At 50.1% G+C, this 19,638-nt stretch overlaps 1 protein-coding gene across 3 annotated transcripts in view; it reads right to left on the bottom strand.

The window, feature by feature from the left end:
• Positions 1-706: 706 nt before the first annotated feature.
• The window catches only part of HNF4A (hepatocyte nuclear factor 4 alpha), a 37,456-nt gene continuing 18,524 nt past the window's right edge, over positions 707-19,638 (bottom strand). The window contains exons 2-10 of one of the 3 annotated variants that reach the window (XM_074605429.1): positions 16,016-16,190; positions 14,046-14,140; positions 11,614-11,720; positions 8,977-9,132; positions 5,552-5,639; positions 4,897-5,052; positions 4,373-4,609; positions 3,577-3,699; positions 707-2,920 (exon numbers count right to left, since the gene is read on the bottom strand). In XM_074605429.1, coding sequence (XP_074461530.1) covers positions 2,778-2,920; positions 3,577-3,699; positions 4,373-4,609; positions 4,897-5,052; positions 5,552-5,639; positions 8,977-9,132; positions 11,614-11,720; positions 14,046-14,140; positions 16,016-16,190 — 1,280 coding nt within the window. In that variant the 3' untranslated portion in view covers positions 707-2,777. Of the gene's footprint in view, positions 2,921-3,576; positions 3,700-4,372; positions 4,610-4,896; positions 5,053-5,551; positions 5,640-8,972; positions 9,133-11,613; positions 11,721-14,045; positions 14,141-16,015; positions 16,194-19,638 lie in introns of all 3 variants that reach the window. The other 2 variants (XM_074605428.1, XM_074605430.1) reach the window with 2 other exon arrangements.

Here is a 19,638-nt window from a genome sequence, read left to right as displayed (position 1 = left end):
AAAGCTGAAAATGCTGAATGTTGTTCCTCCCCAGATACCTAATCTTTACAGCCATCTAGACCTCTCTCCCCTCTTTCTGTTATCTTCCTGGGCATGCTACAGCTGAGAGCAGGGTCCCGTGATCAGAAAAGCAGGTCATTAAGAGCCTTCTCTAATTGTCAGTGTATTTCTTCAGCTTTACAAGCAGTGACAAATTGACTTTCACTTTATCATCTTATTGTGCCCCGTAGGCTCAGTCTGCCTTTGGCTGCACCTGCTGCCAGCAGCAGGTTGGCTGTGTGCGAACCAAAGCAGAATCATCACCCCAAAGTGCTCAGAAATTACCTCTGAAATACAGGAGATACTTAAAAATGAACATGTTCGAAATGCTAATAACATATTTTGGCTTCCTTTGCTTGGCTTTCGGAGTGTGGTCTTCAGTCTCTCTGGAATCATGAAAGCAAATATTTATTCTTCATGTTTGTTTTTCTTTTAATGAAAATTGGGATGGTCATTTAATCTTATGATTCCTGCACACGTGGCTTCAGAACAGACATCAGCTAACATGAGGCTTGCCAGGAAATAGTGACAGCTGGCAACAGCATCAAACACTTGTTTGGGCTTTTTCCTCAATACATATATGCTTTGTGCTCAGACCAACAAGGAGGTGAGCCCCTTGATTTAAAATAAATCCTCCCAGAGGAAAGAAATCCATCTGTCTGGGAAATGTTAGAAAATATTTCTGCCTTTATTTCTTTTTTTTTTTTTTTATGAATACAAACTCTAGTGAAGAAATATTCCTGTTTCCATTGGAAGGCAGTAACCAGCAAAAATTAATGTACAGTATCGAGGAATGCTTGGTGCAAATGGACCAAAAAGGATTCCCCACAGAGTATCTCTACATACAGAAAAAAAGGTTGCTGCAGTTGGAAAAGACAGTCTGGTTATTACAGGGTTTTTTTGCATTTAATCTCCCAATTATAAACAATCAATGTGATTTACAAAATAATTTACAGAAAATGATTGGATTCATCATTGCAATAAATTACTCGGTACGATGCCACCAGTGTTGAGAGACGATACAATACTTCTGACACCGTCAGCGCGAGGCGAGTGGTTTCGTTTTTGCATTGGAAATCAAGGGACAGACCTACAGCTCCTCTGGCTGGGCTGTCTCAGATTCATCCCCACCAGGGACCTCTCGGCAGCTGTGGTTCCACCAGCTTCATCTTCCCAAGAGGCCAGCACCCCAGACAGTCTGTGGTTACTTGGAGCAGCTACTGCCTTGCGCTGCCAGAAATGACTCAGGCCTGAAGTCGTGCAGGGCTCTGCGAGCTCCAGCCCTGCCAGCAGCTGGAGAGGCGAGCGCTGGGCACGGGAGGGCTCCTTTCCTGGTTACAGCTGTAAACCAAAGGTCACATCTGCAGGGTTTTGGCACAGAGAAACAGGGACTGTGGCAGGGAGGGAGCAGGGCAGGCAGGTGCAGAGCCAAGGCTGGGGCAGACCCAAGGGGCTTGGGCAAGACAGGGTCTTTTCTTGACCTCTATCGTTCTTTGCAGGACTCAAAGCATTGTGTTTTTGAGGTTGCTGCCTTCAAACCCTCTGAGGTCTGAAGGCGCCATAACGAATTCATATCTTGTTATGAAGACCTATAAATCTTTTATCAGCCGCTCACTCTAAGATGAGGGAGTGGCACTGGACTGGACAAATATGGCATATCTTAAATTAAAGCTGGGTCACGATGCTCCCAGCACGTGGGTAGCCCAAGGTCTTGGTCCAATCTCTGAGGCTCGGGCTCTTCTCACCCTCACAGGTCTCTCCCCTTCATATGTCCTTCCCCCCTGTTTCCTTCCTAATAGGCATCCAGTGGTCATCTTCTGACTGCTGAGAAGCAGTAGTGGGGCCAGTGATATTTTGGGCAGTGCTGCCCACTGCCAGCCCATATGGGGGTGACCCCATCCCATTAGCTGAAATCTCCTGAATCCCATGGTCCCCCAACTTCCCAGTCCAGGTAGTGAGGAGGCAGTAAGTGGTGTAAGGAAGGATTTGGCAGTGGTTGCCCCTCTGGGCCTTGTGGTGAGAGGGCGGTCATGGCACGGAAATAACAAAACCCCTCAAAAGGCAGAAGGATCCAAATAGTGGAGAATCCCGGTGGAGCAGACTTTGCCCCAGTATCAGCTGAACAGATTTGTTAGACCTGGCTGCGGGGGTTAGTCTGCTGGAGGGTGACACCATGCAAAGACCTGGGACTAGCCAAGGCTGAGGAGTGGTTCTGCCAGTGCTGCCTAGGCAAAACCCTTGTGCTTCACCTGCTGCAGTGCTCCTGGGGGAGCTTCCATCTCCATCAAGTTTGGCTGGACTGTGGACTGTCTGGGGGGCTGGCATGGCTGCGGAGGGAAGCCCTCCATTCAAAAAGCACAGAGAATTGCTTGTTCTCAGGGTGTGGTGTGTGCTGAACCAATGCTGAGAGGTAGCAATGGGGGAACAACCAGCTGCACTGTCCCCAGCTGGTCACTGCAACCTCTCCATGGAGAGAGGCAGAAATCTGGCCCTTCTTACAAGGACTGAGGGTTTCAGTAAGGCTTCAACCTTAGTTCTGGTACTGGGGGCTGCCCGTGGCACATGCTGTCCGTAGCTGCAGGAAGACAGCTTTTGGTGGTGGTGGACTAGTCCAATAAGCAAGTCCGTGTGTTAGTGCCCAGTGACCTCTGGATGGCTTCTCTTTTCACAGTGGCAGAGTCAATTTGGGCGTTTCTCCCACACGGTCTTCTAAACGAGGCCAGCTGGTCTACAGATTGCTAGATGACCTCCTGTTTCGTGATGGCGGGTTGCGGGATGGAGGTGGGCTGTTTTGCCACGGTTGCAATGGCTCCGGGCAGCAGCTTATATTGCTCTGGTCCTGAGCCTGCAGGTGGAGATGGCTGTGGAGTTTCTGGAGTAGCTACAGAGAGAGAAATAAAATTAGAAGAGTTGATAGCACTGGGAACTGCCCTCAGTCATGTCAGGTTCAGGTGTAAGCAAAGCAAAGGCTCTGTAGCAAAACCATAGCTCCTAATGTTTGCTGCAAGGCAGCCCCGGACACAGAGACATGGTTAGGTGACTTGGAAGAGCCACAATAATGAACACTGAATGAGGGGAACTACTGGCATTTTGACCTGTACTGGCCACTTTTTTGGTCAGCTGATGTTGTTTCAGCCCAGATTCCCAAGTGGTGGCCCCATGTGGTGGACCAGATTCTCCTGTGTTTTTGCAGAGGGCAAAGTGAGGTGTGTCTGAACCATTCAAGGGAAGGGGAGCCTTTCCACTGATTTCAGTAGGCACTGGATGGGATCATTCGTCCCTACATTTAAGGGCCTGATAAAAGTTACAGTCTGATACGGAACATCTTGTTGAATCAGTTAGTCTAGTTTAATCTAATCTAACCCACGTCTCTGTTTGTCTTTCCCTCCTTTCTGCATAGGAATTTCTCACACACTCATTACCAGAGACTCTTGTCTTGCATGGAAATTTGCTTGCAAGGTAGAAACTACCTCCACAGGCATGCTGGAAAGCTCTCAGTTTCTCCTGGGAGCTCACCGTCCATCTGGCAATACTCACACATCTGCCCATTGTGCATCTGAGGAGGCATTGTGTTGGCCACAATGACGTTTGTTCCCAGGTTCTCCTGGATCAGATGAGGGTGCAGGGGGTGGTGAGCATGCGGCGTTTCACTTGATGAACCTAAAAACGTGCATATGACATTAGTTGCCACGATGAGAGAAGGAGACAGTTCAGATGGGCAGACCCCCGGCACCACAATGTCCAAGGCTTTGTGCATGATTAGTTTGTGCGTATGTGATCGGAGCACACCCTCCCCATCTTCCCCCATGGATGCCTTGGGCTCACTAACCCCTGCCTGCAGCCTGCTTTTCCTCTTATACAGGATTATATTCCTCTCCTCCTGAGTCACACCTCCATGTAAAGAATATCACAGTGGTAACTTTTCATTTGTTTTGTCTGATTGGATGCTCCCAGTAGAAAATCTGGGACACTCTTTCAACCTCACCTTTCAGACCCTTTTGTTTTGATGCCTCCCTTCTGACATAGAGGAGGATTAGTGAAATGGCTGGCTGGTAGGAGTTTGGGGGTTGCACAGCAAGGCTTGTCTACGTGCAGAGGGGACGCCTCTCCGTAAACAGATGCACAGCTAATGCATCTCTACAGGTGAGAAATGAAGGACCCTTTGTTACTACTGCCAAAGATGGGGGGAGATGACTTTGTGTGAGTCAAGGGCTGGCCCGCATACAGACTGTCTCTACCTTTTTCAAGTAGGAAACAGTGGCTATGAAGGTTCTTGAGAGAAGAGTGATCAGGGAGCACTGAGAGGCTTCTTCTAGGACCCTCAAGTACTCACCTCCTAACAGCATCTCCTGCAGCAGGTTGTCGATCTTGGCCATGCCGAAGAGCTTGACAAACTGTATCTGCTCTATCATCTGCCAGGTGATGCTCTGCAGCACAGGCAGCAGCAGCAGCAGCTCCCCGAAGCGGCCCCGTGAGTCATATTGCCGGTCATTGATGTAGTCCTCCAGGCTGACTTGCACCTGGTACCGCATCCGCTTGATTTTGGAGGGGTCACTCAGTCCTTTGGCATCTGAAACAACCCACAGAGCAAAATATCCAGGCTGCGTCCCTAGGAACTACCCTTCAGTAATAGTATGAAGTCTGGGTGCAGGCTGAGGTGAGCTGTCTCTCATTCTGTATCATCTGCTGTAATGGATGTTTTTTTTTCTCTTCTTAGGCTGACTTCTCCCCTTCCTCTAAGAATAGTTTGGCCCAGAGAGGAGACCAGGCAGCATTCCCACAACTCAGGGCCATTATTAGTCAGCATAACCCAGACTAGTCCCCTCTGATGGTAACCATCACCAAGCTGGAGCGTACCTGGGTCAAAGAAGATGATGGCTTTCAAGCAGGCATATTCATTGTCATCTATCTGCAGCTCCTGGAAGGGAAGGACCAGCTCGTCGAGGATGCGGATGGCCACACGGTTCACCTCCACCAGTTCAGGGCAGTTCCGTGGGATGATGTGGTCATTTCCTTTGGACAAACAACACAGAAACCATCACCATGTCATTAAACAAGACTTACCAAGGGTGGCAAGGAGTTCAAAACCCAGGTAGCCAACGCTGAGATAATTTTGAGGGTGGAGGACTTAAGAAGTTCCTCCTCCTTCTCTGGCTCAGCCTGGTAGAAATGCCGATCTGTGTTGCCAGAGCAGCCTCTCCTTACTCAGGAGTCACTCAAGCAAGGAAACGCTGCAAGGAGCGAGAGCCTTTTTCTCAATCACACCACAGCCTGCATACACAGACCTGGGAGGGCAATGTGAATGTTCATAGTCCCCCAGCTTTGCCATGATGTAGATGATAGCCAGGCCTAGCTGCACCCAAAGGTTGTGCTAAGATTGCTAAAATACAGAAAAGATCAAGCCACCCCCCTGCAAAAAGGATGGCCACAAACACTGAACCACCCTCTCCTTCACCCCGGCAGGGAAGCTTCGCAGAAGCAGATGGGCCAGGAGCAGAAGCGCACTCTTTACCTAGCAGCAAGACATCCTTGAACACCATGGACCTCTTGGCAGCTCCCAGTAACAGATGTTCCCCTGCGTGTGCTCGCAGCAGTGCTACCTGCAAGGGCAGGGAAAAGCTATTTGGGTGATGCACGGATAGAGACAAGGCTGTGATTTCACATAAGCAAGAGGGAAAGCCCAACATTCCTGTACTGCACTCAAGGATGGGGAGTGAGAGACCCTCTCATGTCACAGTCAGGCAAAGTGGTCAAAAAATGATTTATTACTGTGCATAAACAGCTATAAATCCGGCAGAACCAGTAGATAATAGACAGCACCTGAGACATCCCATCTTCACGGCACATGTCACGAACACAACCATGCTAGACTGTCCCAGCACCTCACACCAGCAGTGGGATGTGTTCACTGTGGGCCATTTGCAGACAGAACAACTCCTACCAAGTGCAGAACCAGGGACCATGCTCCAGCCTGGGAAGAGGTGAGAAGTACGATCTGCTGCTGTGGGCAGTTACTGTCCCTCTGGGCCGTGCCCACCTCCCATTGAAATCGCGCTCATGGGGACCCACGTCCGCCCGGCTGGTGGGGTCACCCTCTGGCCATTCGTTCCCTGCGCAGAAATGGGCATTTGGGCCGGGGAAGACAAAGGGATGTTTTTCTGCCCTGATGTTAATGATTGAAGTGTTTCTTTTTACACCCTCCAGTGGCTCCTGAGAATGTTCTGTATCTTTTGCCCTCCTTCGGTTAAAAATTTCAGAGATTTAGGCAGAAACAGAAGTTAACAATTGGACAGCCTGACACAGAGGCTTCTTAATGTCCAGCCAGGAGCCTCTGCTGGAGAAAACTATCATTAAACATTAATGGAGAGATTCTGAAAAGTGTGTCCTGATGGGAATGGTCCCCTTTGCTAGTGTGTTATCCCTCAGCATCTGACAAAGCCAAAAGAAGTCCTACACTACCAGAAATACCCAGAGAATGTGTGACCTGTAGAAGAGAACTCTGGTTAGAAAAGGTCCTGATGTCTGAGAGGGATTTTTTTTGCAGAGGGTAAAAGAGAGTTATGGAAAATAAACAGAGTGGAGGTCCTTGCAAAAAGACTACACACACATGATGCTGGGGAACCTTTATCTATATGCCAAAATCTAGCCTCTCTCTATCGCTATCCAAACATGGGTGGGTGTGTTACCTGAGCTGCTTGTAATTACCAGAGCTGCACAAAACTGAGCTTTGCAGGACATCTATCTGATGAAACTTAGAGAAGGATAGAAAAACTGTGAGTCCCAAGGGGAGCAAATCCCTCATGCAGAAATTTTCTGCCTAGTGCAAATTCAAGAAAGCTCAGTTTGGAACCACCATTTTTGTTTCCATAAAATTTGCTTGTTTGAGCAGGGTTAAAGTAAATTACTTCAACAAGGTAAAACCATCTCATTTGATATTTGTTCTTGCAGTGATCAACCCGAGAAACATCATTCCATTGTGAACTAGGATAAATGTAAAAGTTGTAACACAACAGAGTACAACTTTAACTTTGAAATGAAACGGCTTTGCCCCACCAAACCCAGTACTTTGACATTTTGGTGGAGAGGGATAATGAGGGGTTCGGTATGACCTTTCCTATAAAAATGTTGGCAGAGATGATTCATTCTCAGGCAACGTTTTAATGGCAATATAACCGTGTTTTCCAACATTAAATGTTCCCACTGGGCATGTCTTGACTGGCTCTCGCGCCCCTTGGGCAGCTGGCTTGCACAGAGTTTTGTTCATTCCTGCTCGCTGGTATTTCTGTCCTTCCTCCCGCACTCCCCTGAGTGTCTGCTGCCTCTGTTCTCACACCATCCTTCAAAAGCATGGATGGCCTTAATTGATTAGTTTTAATGCAGCACAGTCTTTCCTCTCAAGCCCTTTGGGACTGACTGGGAACTGGCCATGACGGGGGATGGCTGGTCATAACAGAAGACCTATTTCAGTTGAGACGAGGCTGTGGAGCATGCCAGGAGCTGCCTCTCCCCTGTGGGAAGGCAGGGTTCAGACAATGTCACCTTTAGGTTTTGTTTTCTTCTTTGAGAAATTTTGCAGCCCCACAATTGTAAAATGAGCTCATGTGGAAATTGCTGTAATTTGCAGAGTTATTAACCAGGTTTAGTGCCTCTGTTCCAAATGGCACAAGGATGCAATGGGTTATGCAGAGCTGCCCCGAGCCTCCGCTAGACTGCAGCCTGTTTGCTGTGTGAAAGTCATTTGCCGTTGGAGTGCTTTTTGGGTTTCATAATTTTTGAGTTGTGTTTTGCCTTAGGCGTTTAACAGATTTCTTACCATTTTAAACAATTTAGCGCTTGCACACAATAGAAAAGAGGGAATGTGCTCCTGTGTTAACACCACTGAATTCCCCAGGGCTCTGTGCTGCTGGGTGATCACTGAAGAGCTCAGATTTAGGATTTAGGGGGTTTTGATCAACTGGATACTCTCACTTTCTGGATATCCTTTTTCTTCATGATATAAAAATTACCTCTAGGTCAATAGGGCTGGAGACTGATCCTAGCTGAAGAGAACACATGCTGGTTTTGTGACTGTACACGAGGCAGATTGGAAATACATTCCTACCTGTGACAGGACCTGGGCTGGCCACTGCCAGAAGTGCTGTTCCCTGCCAGAAGTGTTGTCCCTTCTCTCTGGAGCCCCCCATCATGCACATGTGCTGTTCAAGGCTGGGCACATGTCATGTGCTGCAACATCTGCTGCAGACCTCTGAAATTTAGACTTACACAGGAGATACCTCCTTATATCTCTCAGGCTGCCTGAGATCCTGCAGTATAGTTTTAGGGAGGACATCAAGCCCACTGTGCTTATCTTGGTTATGGAACCAGCAAATGTAATTTTCGTAATTTGTGTTAAATGCAAATATATTTCTGTTTTTTAACTCTGAATAGAGATTTTCTTATTGCCTTGGGAGCAAACTAGTGTTTAGTTTCACTAATTCCACACCAGGAGAATGGATACAGACATATGTCTGGGCAAGAGGCAGAAAGAAAGGTAGACAAGCAGATTTGGTTTTAAGTCTTGAGCTGACCTTAGGCTAGAAATCTGTCCTACTAAGTCTGATTACCCTAAGTATTTGTATAGTACTTTGGGTTTTCAAAGTGCTGCACAAATGATAATTAATAAATAATTGACTGATAGACCCATGCAAAATGCGCACCTGATTATGTACCTAATTTGAGCTCAGTGTTATCATGACTGTGCTCATCGACTGATTAGCTGCCCATGCAAATGGCCTGCGCTGGCATTGTATGGATGCCGTTCCCAATCAGCCGCAGCAGTCAGGATAACAGAGCGAACAATGCACATTTTCTTTGAAGGTCTCAGCTGCCTGGCTCTCCTTCGGCTCCCTGCTGCCTTTGACGGGGCAGAGTGTGGTGGGGTGGAGGGGGGGGACTTGCCTGGTCATCCAGGGGCAGCTCGCAGAAGGCAGGGATGTACTTGGCCCACTCCACCAGCACCAGCAGCTGCTGCTTCATAGATTCGCACACGTCGGAGATGTTGGCAATCTTCTTCCCTCGGATGTCTCCGTTGATCACAGGAACCGGGGATGATATCTGGAAGGAGAGAAGAGGTCCTTCAGCTTTCAGTGCCACAGAGGAAACATAGACAAGAAAATCCCCAGCCCATGGGTGGCAGACTCCAGCATCAATGATTACTTTTTCTGTTGCACATCCAGCCCCCCAAATATGTGGCACAACTTATTTAAATTGAGCTCAACTTGGGGATCTGTGAACATGAAATGCTTCAGAGCTGAGGCTGTGGATCATCTTGGTAAATTGTCATGCTTTGAATAGACTGGAAAGCACAGAAGAAATGTTTCTAAAGCCAAATTCTTCCTCCCACTGAACAAATGTGCTCAGTCAAGACCCAGGAGGGAATAGAGGGGCCCGTGTAGTAGCCAGCCTCATCAGTAGCAAGGACACGTCCACCCAGTGCTGCTGCACAAGCTACTTGGTCCCACCAAAGGGCGGAGAACTGCTCCACCTTGCTCCAGAGCCAGTGCTTGGCCAGACCTGCCTCGTCTGCTTTAGACAGGAGACACACAGACTCTACTTCTTCTCTCTGAGTCAGCGTGAGCACGAGAGGTCTCTGCTGAAGGTAGCTTCCCAGGTCTGACATTGCTTTCTGTGAGCACCAGGTCATTAATATTTGACATTACCCACTTTGAAATGCTAAAGACAGGCTTTAAAGACAACGATCTCCCACCTCCCCCCAGCTTTTAGGCTGTTTTTGGCAAAACTGCGCATGTACAAACATGCCCACAGCACAGGTCAAATTTTGTGATTGCAAGGGCAAACGGGGCCACTTCATTTGCAAAGAACAAGCCTGACAGCTCTGCAAGTACAGTCACACAGAGCTGGAAAGAACATCTCTCCCAAACCACGCACCCAACCTCCTGCCCGGTTCTCATGCATAGCTGCTCACCCAGCTCACCTAAAAATTTGCCCTTAGTCACTACTTTATCCTCATGCTTCTGTGAGCAATTAACTCAACCCCATCACTGCCCTCTGCCTGCCCTCTCTGCTCTTGTACGACATCAGCTCTTCCTGTCCTGTTCCTGCCAGCATTTTCAGCTTGGACCCTGCCAGCCTCCCCAAGGAAATGGAGTTCAAATGCCACCTGCAATTTTTTTTTTCAGGTTGCGTTACCTGGAAGTTTTCCAGCTCTCGAGCTATTATTGAATAAATAAGATTGTAAAAATCTCACCATGTATTACCCTAATCAGAGAGCCCGGAAGGCTTAGCAAATAAATAAAGACCTCTGAGTGAGTGACCCGAGATCTTGGAGAAAGCAGCTCCTCAGCAGTATCTCGTTCTAATTAGCTAGGCACATAAAAGTTACCAATTACTGTGCTGGAGCCTGCCTTGTTTAATGAGTCTCTCTGTGCTCTGTGGGGGAGCAGGAGCTCCCCTGGATTTGTCGATGGTTGTAGTTTTTATCAGCAGACCCTGCTCCAGACTTACATGTGATGCCACTGCAGGATTCAGACTCCTGGAAATGTCCTTAGATCTGGTGACTTGAGACCCCATTATCTCACACTTCTGGGAGCAGCACCAATATTATTTTTATAGGGTATATAAATATGTTACAGCCTGTGTAAGACCAGGTGAGACGTGGAGTGAGATTGGATGTTTCTTGCGTGCAGGATTGGCCCGTAGCCCTTCTGGCATATCCCCTCCTGGGAAAAGTGGACCTTACAGCCCGAGCCCTAGCATGGAGCCCAGAGCACGGCACATCCTGTCCTGGAACATCTGCCTGGACAGTCTTCAGGGTAATGTGACCCCTGAAGCAAGGAAGAGCGTGGACTGTCAATTTGAATCCCTCTTCATTTTCCCCAGGAAAAGGAGCACTGCTCTCCCCAGCTGCCATGAAGGGTGGCAGCTCTTGCCTCCAGCACAGCCCCGTCCTCATCGCTTATTCTTGCAGACAAACCCACCCTGCAGCCACTGCTTTCCCATCCCCTCCTGTGTCCTCCCAGACAGTGCTGCTCTGATGTACACCATTTGCAACATCCAGATTCTTAAGTCAGAGTCATCCTTTCAAGTGAACACTCTGGGAAATAAGTCTTGGCAGTATGCTCGTGGAAATGGGGAATTTCTAGCAAACACTGGAAAGAATATCTGCATAAAACTGATTCCTCATGAAACTCTGCAGGAAGCCAGAATCCAAAGTTCCTAACAAGGAAGGGAGGCTGCTTGTGCGAGGCCAGCCCCTCGGCTGGCGTAGGTGGCCACAGCTCCTTGGATTTCAATGATTCTACCCTATTTTCTTCCAGCAGGCTCTCCAGCTTTCACATGTCCCATCAAAGCAGAACAGATTATTGCATATTATTATAACTGAGTTCTGGACCAAGGAGCACTAAAGGGGTGGTTTCAGGTAACAAATGCCTTTGAAAAAACAGTGTTGAGTTGGCAGATAAGTTACTTAGAAAAGAAGTGGTAATTTGAAGACTCAGCTGGTAAATACTCAACTGGCTCTACTGGCCAGATAGTGCCTGATGCTTTTGTGTTTGCCAAAGAAGAACGAAGAGATACCTGTTGTGCCAGGACTTCTGCCTGCAGTAAGACGTTGATGGAGGGCAAGCTGCTGTCTTCGTAACTTGATCTCCGGGTGCTGATTCGGTCCCGTTCATTTTGTACAGCTGCAAGAGAGTATTCTGTCTGAGCGGCAGGTCGTTCATGGCAATGCACACCAAAAACTAGCACAGACTTTTGGCGTTCCCCTTCCTTAGCTGCAGTTTCCCAGCTTCCCTGCCTGGCAGGGCAGAGATGCAGCTGTGTCTGGTTTGTGATGGGATGCCTGCGAGAGCTGACTACATCTGGTGGTTCTGTTTTCACATTCACTTTATTAGGCTTTCCTGGGAAGGGGTCATTTCAGAGCCCAGGCACCTGGTTCAAAGCCTGTAGAGTTCAATGGGAAAGTTTCCTTTCCAAGGATCTGGCTCTGAGGTTTTTGATTTCAAGATATGGGGCCTGAAACGGTGGCCACGCTCACACATGCAGCCCAAAGCTTATGCATGAAATGGAGGAGTCAGGTATCTGCATGGCTTCTTTGTCTGTCCACATGACTTCTGTGAGCTCCAGGAAGCTCTTGCACTGTGTATGTGCCGTTGGAAAACTTCCATCTAAGCTACAATAAGGAAGGAAGTGCAGAATAGCTCCTCCTTATCTATCTGGAGCAACAGAGCTCTCTCATACCGTATTGTAAAGAGACTCCCAGGACAGGTTTGACACCATCCCAGGACAGGTTTGACCCCATCGTGCCTCCCTGCTTGGTCTAGTCTTGAGGATGTGGGCTTTGAGTCTTGAGGTGGCAGCAGCCGGAGCAGGAGGAGTGGTGCTGAGGGGGAGGATTTGCCTCTCTATCTGCCACAAGGGCTGGCCGTAACTCACCGCAGCCACGCCAGTCAAAGCCATCTGCTCAAACAAGGTATTGATCGATGGCAGGGGAAACAGAACAGTTCCTGCCTTAGGCTGGTGGCTCTCTGGATTAATACGTTCTCAATGTATAAATCTGCCTGATAAAAAGCAATAATGAGGCTGGGCCAGAAGAAAAGCCCTGCAGTCAGCGGCTGTAAATAGGAGCTCTCAAGGTTATGCTGCTTGTTATCAGTAGCAGGCCCCCGAGTTCAGTCACGCCATGATGTTTTCCAAATGTTTGCTCAGTATTAGCTGGTCATGCACCTAATGTAACTTCTATTGAATATTAACAGACAGCAGCAAAGCTCTGGGCATGGGATGAGCGGGCGCTGCGGGGAGAGGAGGATTCCTATGTTCTTCAGGAAAAGCCAAGCCAAGATCCTTGCAATACCTCATCCCCTTTAACAGGGAAGAAATATTCCTGCTCAGAGGTGTTCCCACAGGCCAGTGTTCCTGGGGAAGCCACCCAGGTACTGCTGGTACTTCCCTGGTGTCTTCAAGGAACCCTTTTCTCCTAAGTTTCTCCTCAAGGGGGTGTGAACTGCGGGGAGCACAGGTTTAATTTCTCTACGTGGAACAACAGGACCAAATGCTTCACAGTTGTCCCTTTGCAGACATCAATGGGGTGAGCTCTGCAGGGTGCCAGGCAGCTCCTCTGCGCTTCTCCTGGCAGTTTGTCCCTCCACCAACAGGGCCACCAGCAGGACCACCAGTGGGGCCGCTAGCAGGACCACCAGCAGGGTCACCAGCAGGGTCACCAGTGAGGTCACCAGCAGGGTGACCAGCAACCTCGGGTTTCCTTGCCACTGTGAATATTCCTGAGAACCAAGCAGGGATAAACAAGGGGTGAATCCTGTCCTGTTGTGTCTGAATCATGGGGACCTGGAATGGCTGCAGAGGCAGAGAGGCAGGGAAGTTGGTGGGGTGAGCCTGGGCTATGCAGGGGGGTGGATATCTTTACTCATTTCATATGGAGTTAAATAGCCAAAATGCTCCACCTTGCTCTGGGGCCTTTCTGCTGAGACTGATGTATCAGATAAAACTAAGGTCTCTGCAGAGAAGCAGCAAGAACCTATATGCACATTAGGAAAAAGAGGGGCAAAATGACAGTCGGACCTTTGCTGGACTTGCCCATCTACCTGTGGATTTCATAGTGACTCTGGCGCACTCTCACGAGCTTGTCTTTGCTGGCATTTTGAGAGGTGCCCTGAAATTGAATTGGGAGCCCACAGGTCCCCCTCCCATGCCTTGCCCTCAGCTGTTGGGATGATGGCTGCTTGCAAAGACTTCGCATGGGTGGGAGCGGGGCAGGTTGGGCACATTCAGGGCTCACAACTGGAGGCCAAAACTCCCCTTAAATCCCCCTGTGATGTCTGGATCTGTGCACAGGGGAGCATTGTGGAGGGAAGACAGGGCTGAGCTGGCTGGGCAAGTATGTACACAGCAGGGACCGGCCTTGGGCTGCGAGGGCTTAGAGCTTCCTCAAACATATGCCGCCAGCGTGACTGCTGCTGGGGGGAGTGCAGGGAAGCCACACCATCACCCACCTTCCTTCTTCATTCCTGCTCGGAAGCACTTCTTAAGCCTGCAGTATCGGCACTGGTTTCTTTTGTCTTTGTCTACCACACACTGCCTGTTAAACCTGGTAAGAGAGAGAGGTGTGAGGAGCAGGAAGTCAGAGCCTGAAGGCAGGACAAGATACTCCAGCTCCAAGATATGCTCAGAGCAGGTTCCCAGAGGCTCACCCTGAGAGAAGAGCCCTGGTCTGTGCAATTTCCATGCTTGCTTTAACCTGAGGTTTCTTCTTTGCACCGAACATCTCAGCCCTCTGCTCTCCCTCTGGATGTTCAATAAGGATGGGCTAGAGCTGACAGTCACACGCAGGAGCTCAGGCTGCTGGTCTTACCCACTAAGCACTGGGCACAGGATGCTCATGATGGACTAAACAAGCCCCAGTGAAGTTAAAGGTGTGAGCCAGGAGGGTCAGAGCCAACTTGGTAGCTTCTATTGTAAGTTAGATCCCAGTTAGAACAGCGGAAGAATGCATTTATTCTGAATTTTTTAAAAAAAAGCATAAAAGGTTGTTCTTGAGATAGTCAGGTTAAGAAGTGCGTTTACGTCCCTGTGTCTTTCCAGGGCTGTGTCTGGGATCCAGGCAGTTCTGACCCCTGGACAGCATCGCTGGTGTGTCTACAGCTCTGCAGCCACCTGCGCTTCAGAGGGGACTTGGGAAGCAACCAGTTCCTTCCCTCCACACTTGTATCACCAAATCCAACACACATGGCGGGGCAAACATTGGTCTCCCATGTGTGTGGCTCTTGTATGTAGCACAAGCCTGGTGGCCATTTGCAACATGCATTTCACTTGCAAATTTTCTCTAATTTACTGCAGATTAATCAAGCTTGCAAAGTAAAGACAAAGGAGTACAGCGCTGGGAAAGGGCTCTCAGCCATGCTGAGTGCTGTAGCTTTTGAAAAGGCTTGTTTCTACCATCCTTTTAAAAGCCCCAAGCTAAGATTTGCCCACATGGATGCCTGAAAGCAGCTTTTTAAGCATTTCTGTAGCACTTACATAAAACACTTTGTCATCTCCAAAGAACTGGGCACCTTGGCTTTTCCCACTGGAGCTGTAGGGAGGGGGGTCCCTGGGCAGCCAGCTTCAATAACGCTGGGGTGCAAGTGATAATGTGCTTCATGTGCACTCACAAATCAAGGGCTTTCCGTCCCTCAGATTTTAGAGTCGTGTTGCTGTTCGTGCTCTCTAAGTGGCTGTCAGGCCATCAGGAGTAACTCACTCAAAAAGCCCAAGTGTTTTAGACAGTTTGAGCTGAGGATTCCTCGATTTCCCCTGCGACTCTCTATGTCTCAGTTGCTCAGAGCAGGGAGCAGGCAGGTCACAGCCACTGGTGGCACAGGAGAGCCATGAGCTACCACCAATGACACAAGGTGCAGTGCACGAGTTGCAGGAGCAACATGTGTGTCTCATCCGCAGAGACGTGCATGCCGTGCTCCCCAGCTTGTGTCTTTAGATGTTCTTTTACCATGTAACAGGCAGTGACAGCATTTTAGGTAGATGGCAGACACACTTCCATCTCATGGTGGAGAAGGGAAGGGAGGCCATTGAAGTGCCCCCAGGGCGAGAGCGGGGTTTGTGCTGCACTCAGAGCACAGAGCAGCGAGGTGCTCAGCCCCTCTAATAAGGTTTCCCCCCGGCACCACTTTGCTCGCTGGTTGCATCCATGGTTGGCCACATCCATTTGCAAAGAACGCGAGATTGGCCCATAAAGAACAGGGTAAGACCTCCCAGGGTCTTTCCCCACTGATCATTGGAGGGCAGCCCCAGAGTGAGGGATGTCTCTGGCCCGTCCCAGCTGGGGGTGAGGTCAGGGAAGGCGATGGAGGATGCAGGGAGGATGAAGAGGATGAAGGACTGTGCTGCTGTGCTCTGAGGGCTTTGCCATTCAGCTCCTAGGGACTGTTTTATCTCAGCCATGCGACTCTGTCCCCTCTGTCCTTACCTGCAGGAGTACATGTGGTTCTTCCGGACGCTCCTCCTGAAGAAGCCTTTGCAGCCATCGCAGCTGGAAGCCCCGTAGTGCTTCCCTGTGGCGCGGTCCCCGCAGATGGCACACAGCGCGCTCACCCCGATGCTGTTGGAAGTGTTGAGGTTGGCTGCTTCTGATGGAGACGTGTCTGCTTTGGGAAGGGCACAGGAAGAAGAAGACAGTGAGACAAACAGCCAACATTTCCTAACTCAGTTTCCAGTGAGAGACTTGATTTTTGGAGGAACCAGGCAGCTGCAGGCAGGCTCTGGAGCAGGGGCCGGTCAGAGAGGTGTCAGAGATGAGTGCTCTGAGTGTCTTAAGTTACTGCATTTTGAGTGTGCAAAAGCTCCCCGTGTGCCAGGGTGAGACAGCTCGTCCCAAAGGCCTGACTCCAGTGATGCCTTCAGACAAAATGGAAACCCATTTGCAGGAGTCACAGAGCAGGGCCAAAATTCCTTGGAGGTGTGCAGACGGTTTGGGCTGCAGTAGTGTGGCCAGAGAAAAAACTGGTGCAGAGTTAAAGCTGAGGTATTACAGCTCAGGGTGAGCAGCTGAGTTATTAGGGACGTGTTTGTGTTATAACCCCAAAAGAGCCCGAGACAGCCCTGAACAGACGCTGTTAGAGAAATGAAGTGACCAGCTCCCTTTGCTGAAGAGCCTCTCTACCAGGCATGGAGCTCCAGCCTGCATGGCCATTCTTCAGGAGAACAAGACTTTAAGCGCACAAGAAACTCAAACAACTTCATCTGTAAAACTCACATGGGCAAACACTACAAGGAAGGACTGATGAAGCTAACCCAGAAAGAAAGGGTGAGGCTATGTATGGAGGCTGTATGCTGGGTGTCTTCCAGAGTCTAGTAGCACCACAGCTGAGATTGGTGGGTCTTACAGTCCTTACAGGCCAAGGAGGGCTGGCAATTGCAGGGCTCTTTTGGGAGGGTGGGGAATTGCAGCAGCCTCTGTAGCAAAGCACATCTGAAAGGCTCGAAACCATGCAAGCCCTACACTAAAACCCCTCCAGCAAGCCAAACAAACCTCAAGGCTGAAGGGATCAGCCCTTAATTCAGTTGATCTAATTGTCTCCTCCCATGCACATTTTCCTGTATCAGCACGGGCACATTCCCCTGCCTCAGTGGAAAGCCCGGCTGCAAATGATACCTGGGATCTACAAAGCCATAGAAACCTGCTGGGATTTTAATACTTGAGTCTATCGGTCCCTGGTCTCTGGGTTTGGCAGGGATGCAGTTAACTCTCAGCCCAGGAGGGCCACAGCTGCTCCCACTCAGCACCCAGCAGAAAGAGGGCTGGGTGCTATAAAAGGGCTGGTCCCAAGAGGAGCAGTTGGAGCGTGGGTGCTGGGGGAAGCTAAGGCAATGCTGCCTGGGGCAGGGATACAACTTTAGCATTTATTTTGCAGAGAAAGGGATATTGCAGCAGATGCTGCACAGCCTCCTCATGCCACCCCTTGCCGTGAGTAACCTGGAGTGGATCCTGAGAGCCCCAGCAGCGAGCCGGCACGGGGGATCCTGAGCCAGCCCCTTCTCTGCCTCTGGCAGCAGCTTTCATTTCCTTGCCTGCTTTCTGTCTTTCTCATTCCTTGTGTCCCTCCTGTGTTTCTTTCCCAAGTCAGTTTGCTGCCTCTCCGTGTCCTTGCCTGGCACACCCTGTTGTGCAGCCACACTTCTCTGTGTGCAAAGCTCCTCTCTCCACTCCCAGAGCCCTGGGCTCCTCCCAGGCCTGCTCTGGCTCTCTCTCAGCCCTCTGAACTCCAAAAACATCCTTCCTCTAAATGCATCCCAGGGGCTCGGCTCAACGGAGGTCATTCCAGAAGGAAAGTTAGATTTCCAGTTTCAGCTAAACATAGGACTTAGAGAGCAAGAGCTGATCTGCCTATAATCTTGTTACTTGTATATCTGTGACGGCTGAGATAAATCCTTTTTTAGCAGTCTGTCATGCTGTAATCAGATGAACATAGAACAGGAAAAACTGGCACCATTATCAAAGAAATTACAACATCTTAGTCTAATAGCCAACCGACAGTGAAATTGCCTAGTGGATCATTTTCCAATTAAGTTTATTTTGTAGTCCAGAAATGTGGGCTTCTGGCTGCTGCAGTGAAGTGGGTTTAGCGGGATTGATTTGGAGTTAAGGTAAATAGAGGAAAGAAGGAATCCTACTTAAAATTTGTGCTCTCGTGGTAGAGACTTGTATTAGGAGGATAGGAACTCCTTCAGAGGTTCCAGTCTGAGCACAGGATGCGTTTGGTTTGTGACAGCGTCAAACTTGGTCACTGCTGAGCAGCCACCTCTGGGCTGGAGCTGTGCGGGGCAGGGGCCGAGCTCTCCTGTGGGCCTTGGCCAGAAAAGGAGGCAGAGGTTTTGCAGGCAGTTGCCAGCGTGCCAAAGCAGCCCTGGAGATGAGACCTGCCCCGGTCTGGAGCTGGGCAGAGGAGGAGGAAAGGTGCTGGTGCCGCCTGACCCAGCTGACTCATCCACCCAGAGAGCGTATTTCATATTGCGCCTGATCTTGTCATATAGAGTTATCATATCCCTCTGCCCCATGGAGCCCTCAGTCCCGGGGGGGGGCGAGTCGCAACCCCCTGCGCAGGAGCTTGTGCATGTTGGGTGGGAGAGGAGCACAGAGAGGGAGCAAGACCTGGGCTTTCCTGGAGGGTCTGGATGGGCATCGGCAGAGACAGAGGGGGCTGCTCTCAGCCCCGACACCCCCAGGTGGGTAAGGCCAGCCTGGGGAGCGGAGAAGGGGCTGAGACCCAGCGTGGCAGGGGGTTATTGCACAGAAGAGCTGCTTCGGCACCACGCTGTCACGTCCGTGAGAGAGCAGAGCTGTATACCGGGGAAGACCCCAAGACAGGCTGTAAGGGGAGAACCCACACTGCCAGCACAGCCCCCTCAGGACAGGGGTGCTCTGGCAGCCTCGGTGACGCAGCAGGCAGGAGGAAAGGGCTTGAGGGGTCACTTCTGCAGCGTGCTTCGTTTAGTCATTAACCTCGTATTTAGAGAGACTTTAGGGGGGACTTGGAGAGGAATCTCCTGTTATCTCTGAGCATTTGATCACCGGGGCTCCTTGGTCCCCAGATGGGTGGGCCAGCATTGCAAATCCTGGTGGGTTGTGTGATCCCATCCTGCTGAGGGCACGGGAACACTTGTCTGTCCCCACCAGGTCCCCTCTTCCCAGGGGCTGAGCCTCCTGGTCCTGCAGCGCTGTCAGGGAAGGGGATGCCACCCTACACCCCAGCGCTGATGGGTAAGGACCGTGTTGCAGGGGCAACACCTGAGTCACTTTTCCTAGTGATTTCCACCCTTTTCAGGCACAAATGGTTTTCTGCTCTGGGAAAAACTAGCTCCAGCTGCTGCTGGGGTGGGACGGGCTCTCTGCTCTGGAGCCATGGGCTCGGTCGTCTGTCCGGGGAGCTGTCAGTAGTGTTTCGCTCAGAAACTTTTGTCTAGTCTTTTCTCTTGGCTGGGGTCTGGGGGAGGTGAAACCCCCCTGTGCTCAGCCCCAGCCCCGGTCCCTGGGCTGAATGTCTGGTGGGGACCTCTCATTGCACCCATCTCCTGGCATCTGCCTATCTCCAA

Source organism: Larus michahellis, chromosome 12 (assembly GCF_964199755.1).
Source record: "Larus michahellis chromosome 12, bLarMic1.1, whole genome shotgun sequence".
Lineage (NCBI taxonomy): Eukaryota > Metazoa > Chordata > Aves > Charadriiformes > Laridae > Larus > Larus michahellis.
This window is presented reverse-complemented; position numbering and strand designations above follow the sequence as displayed.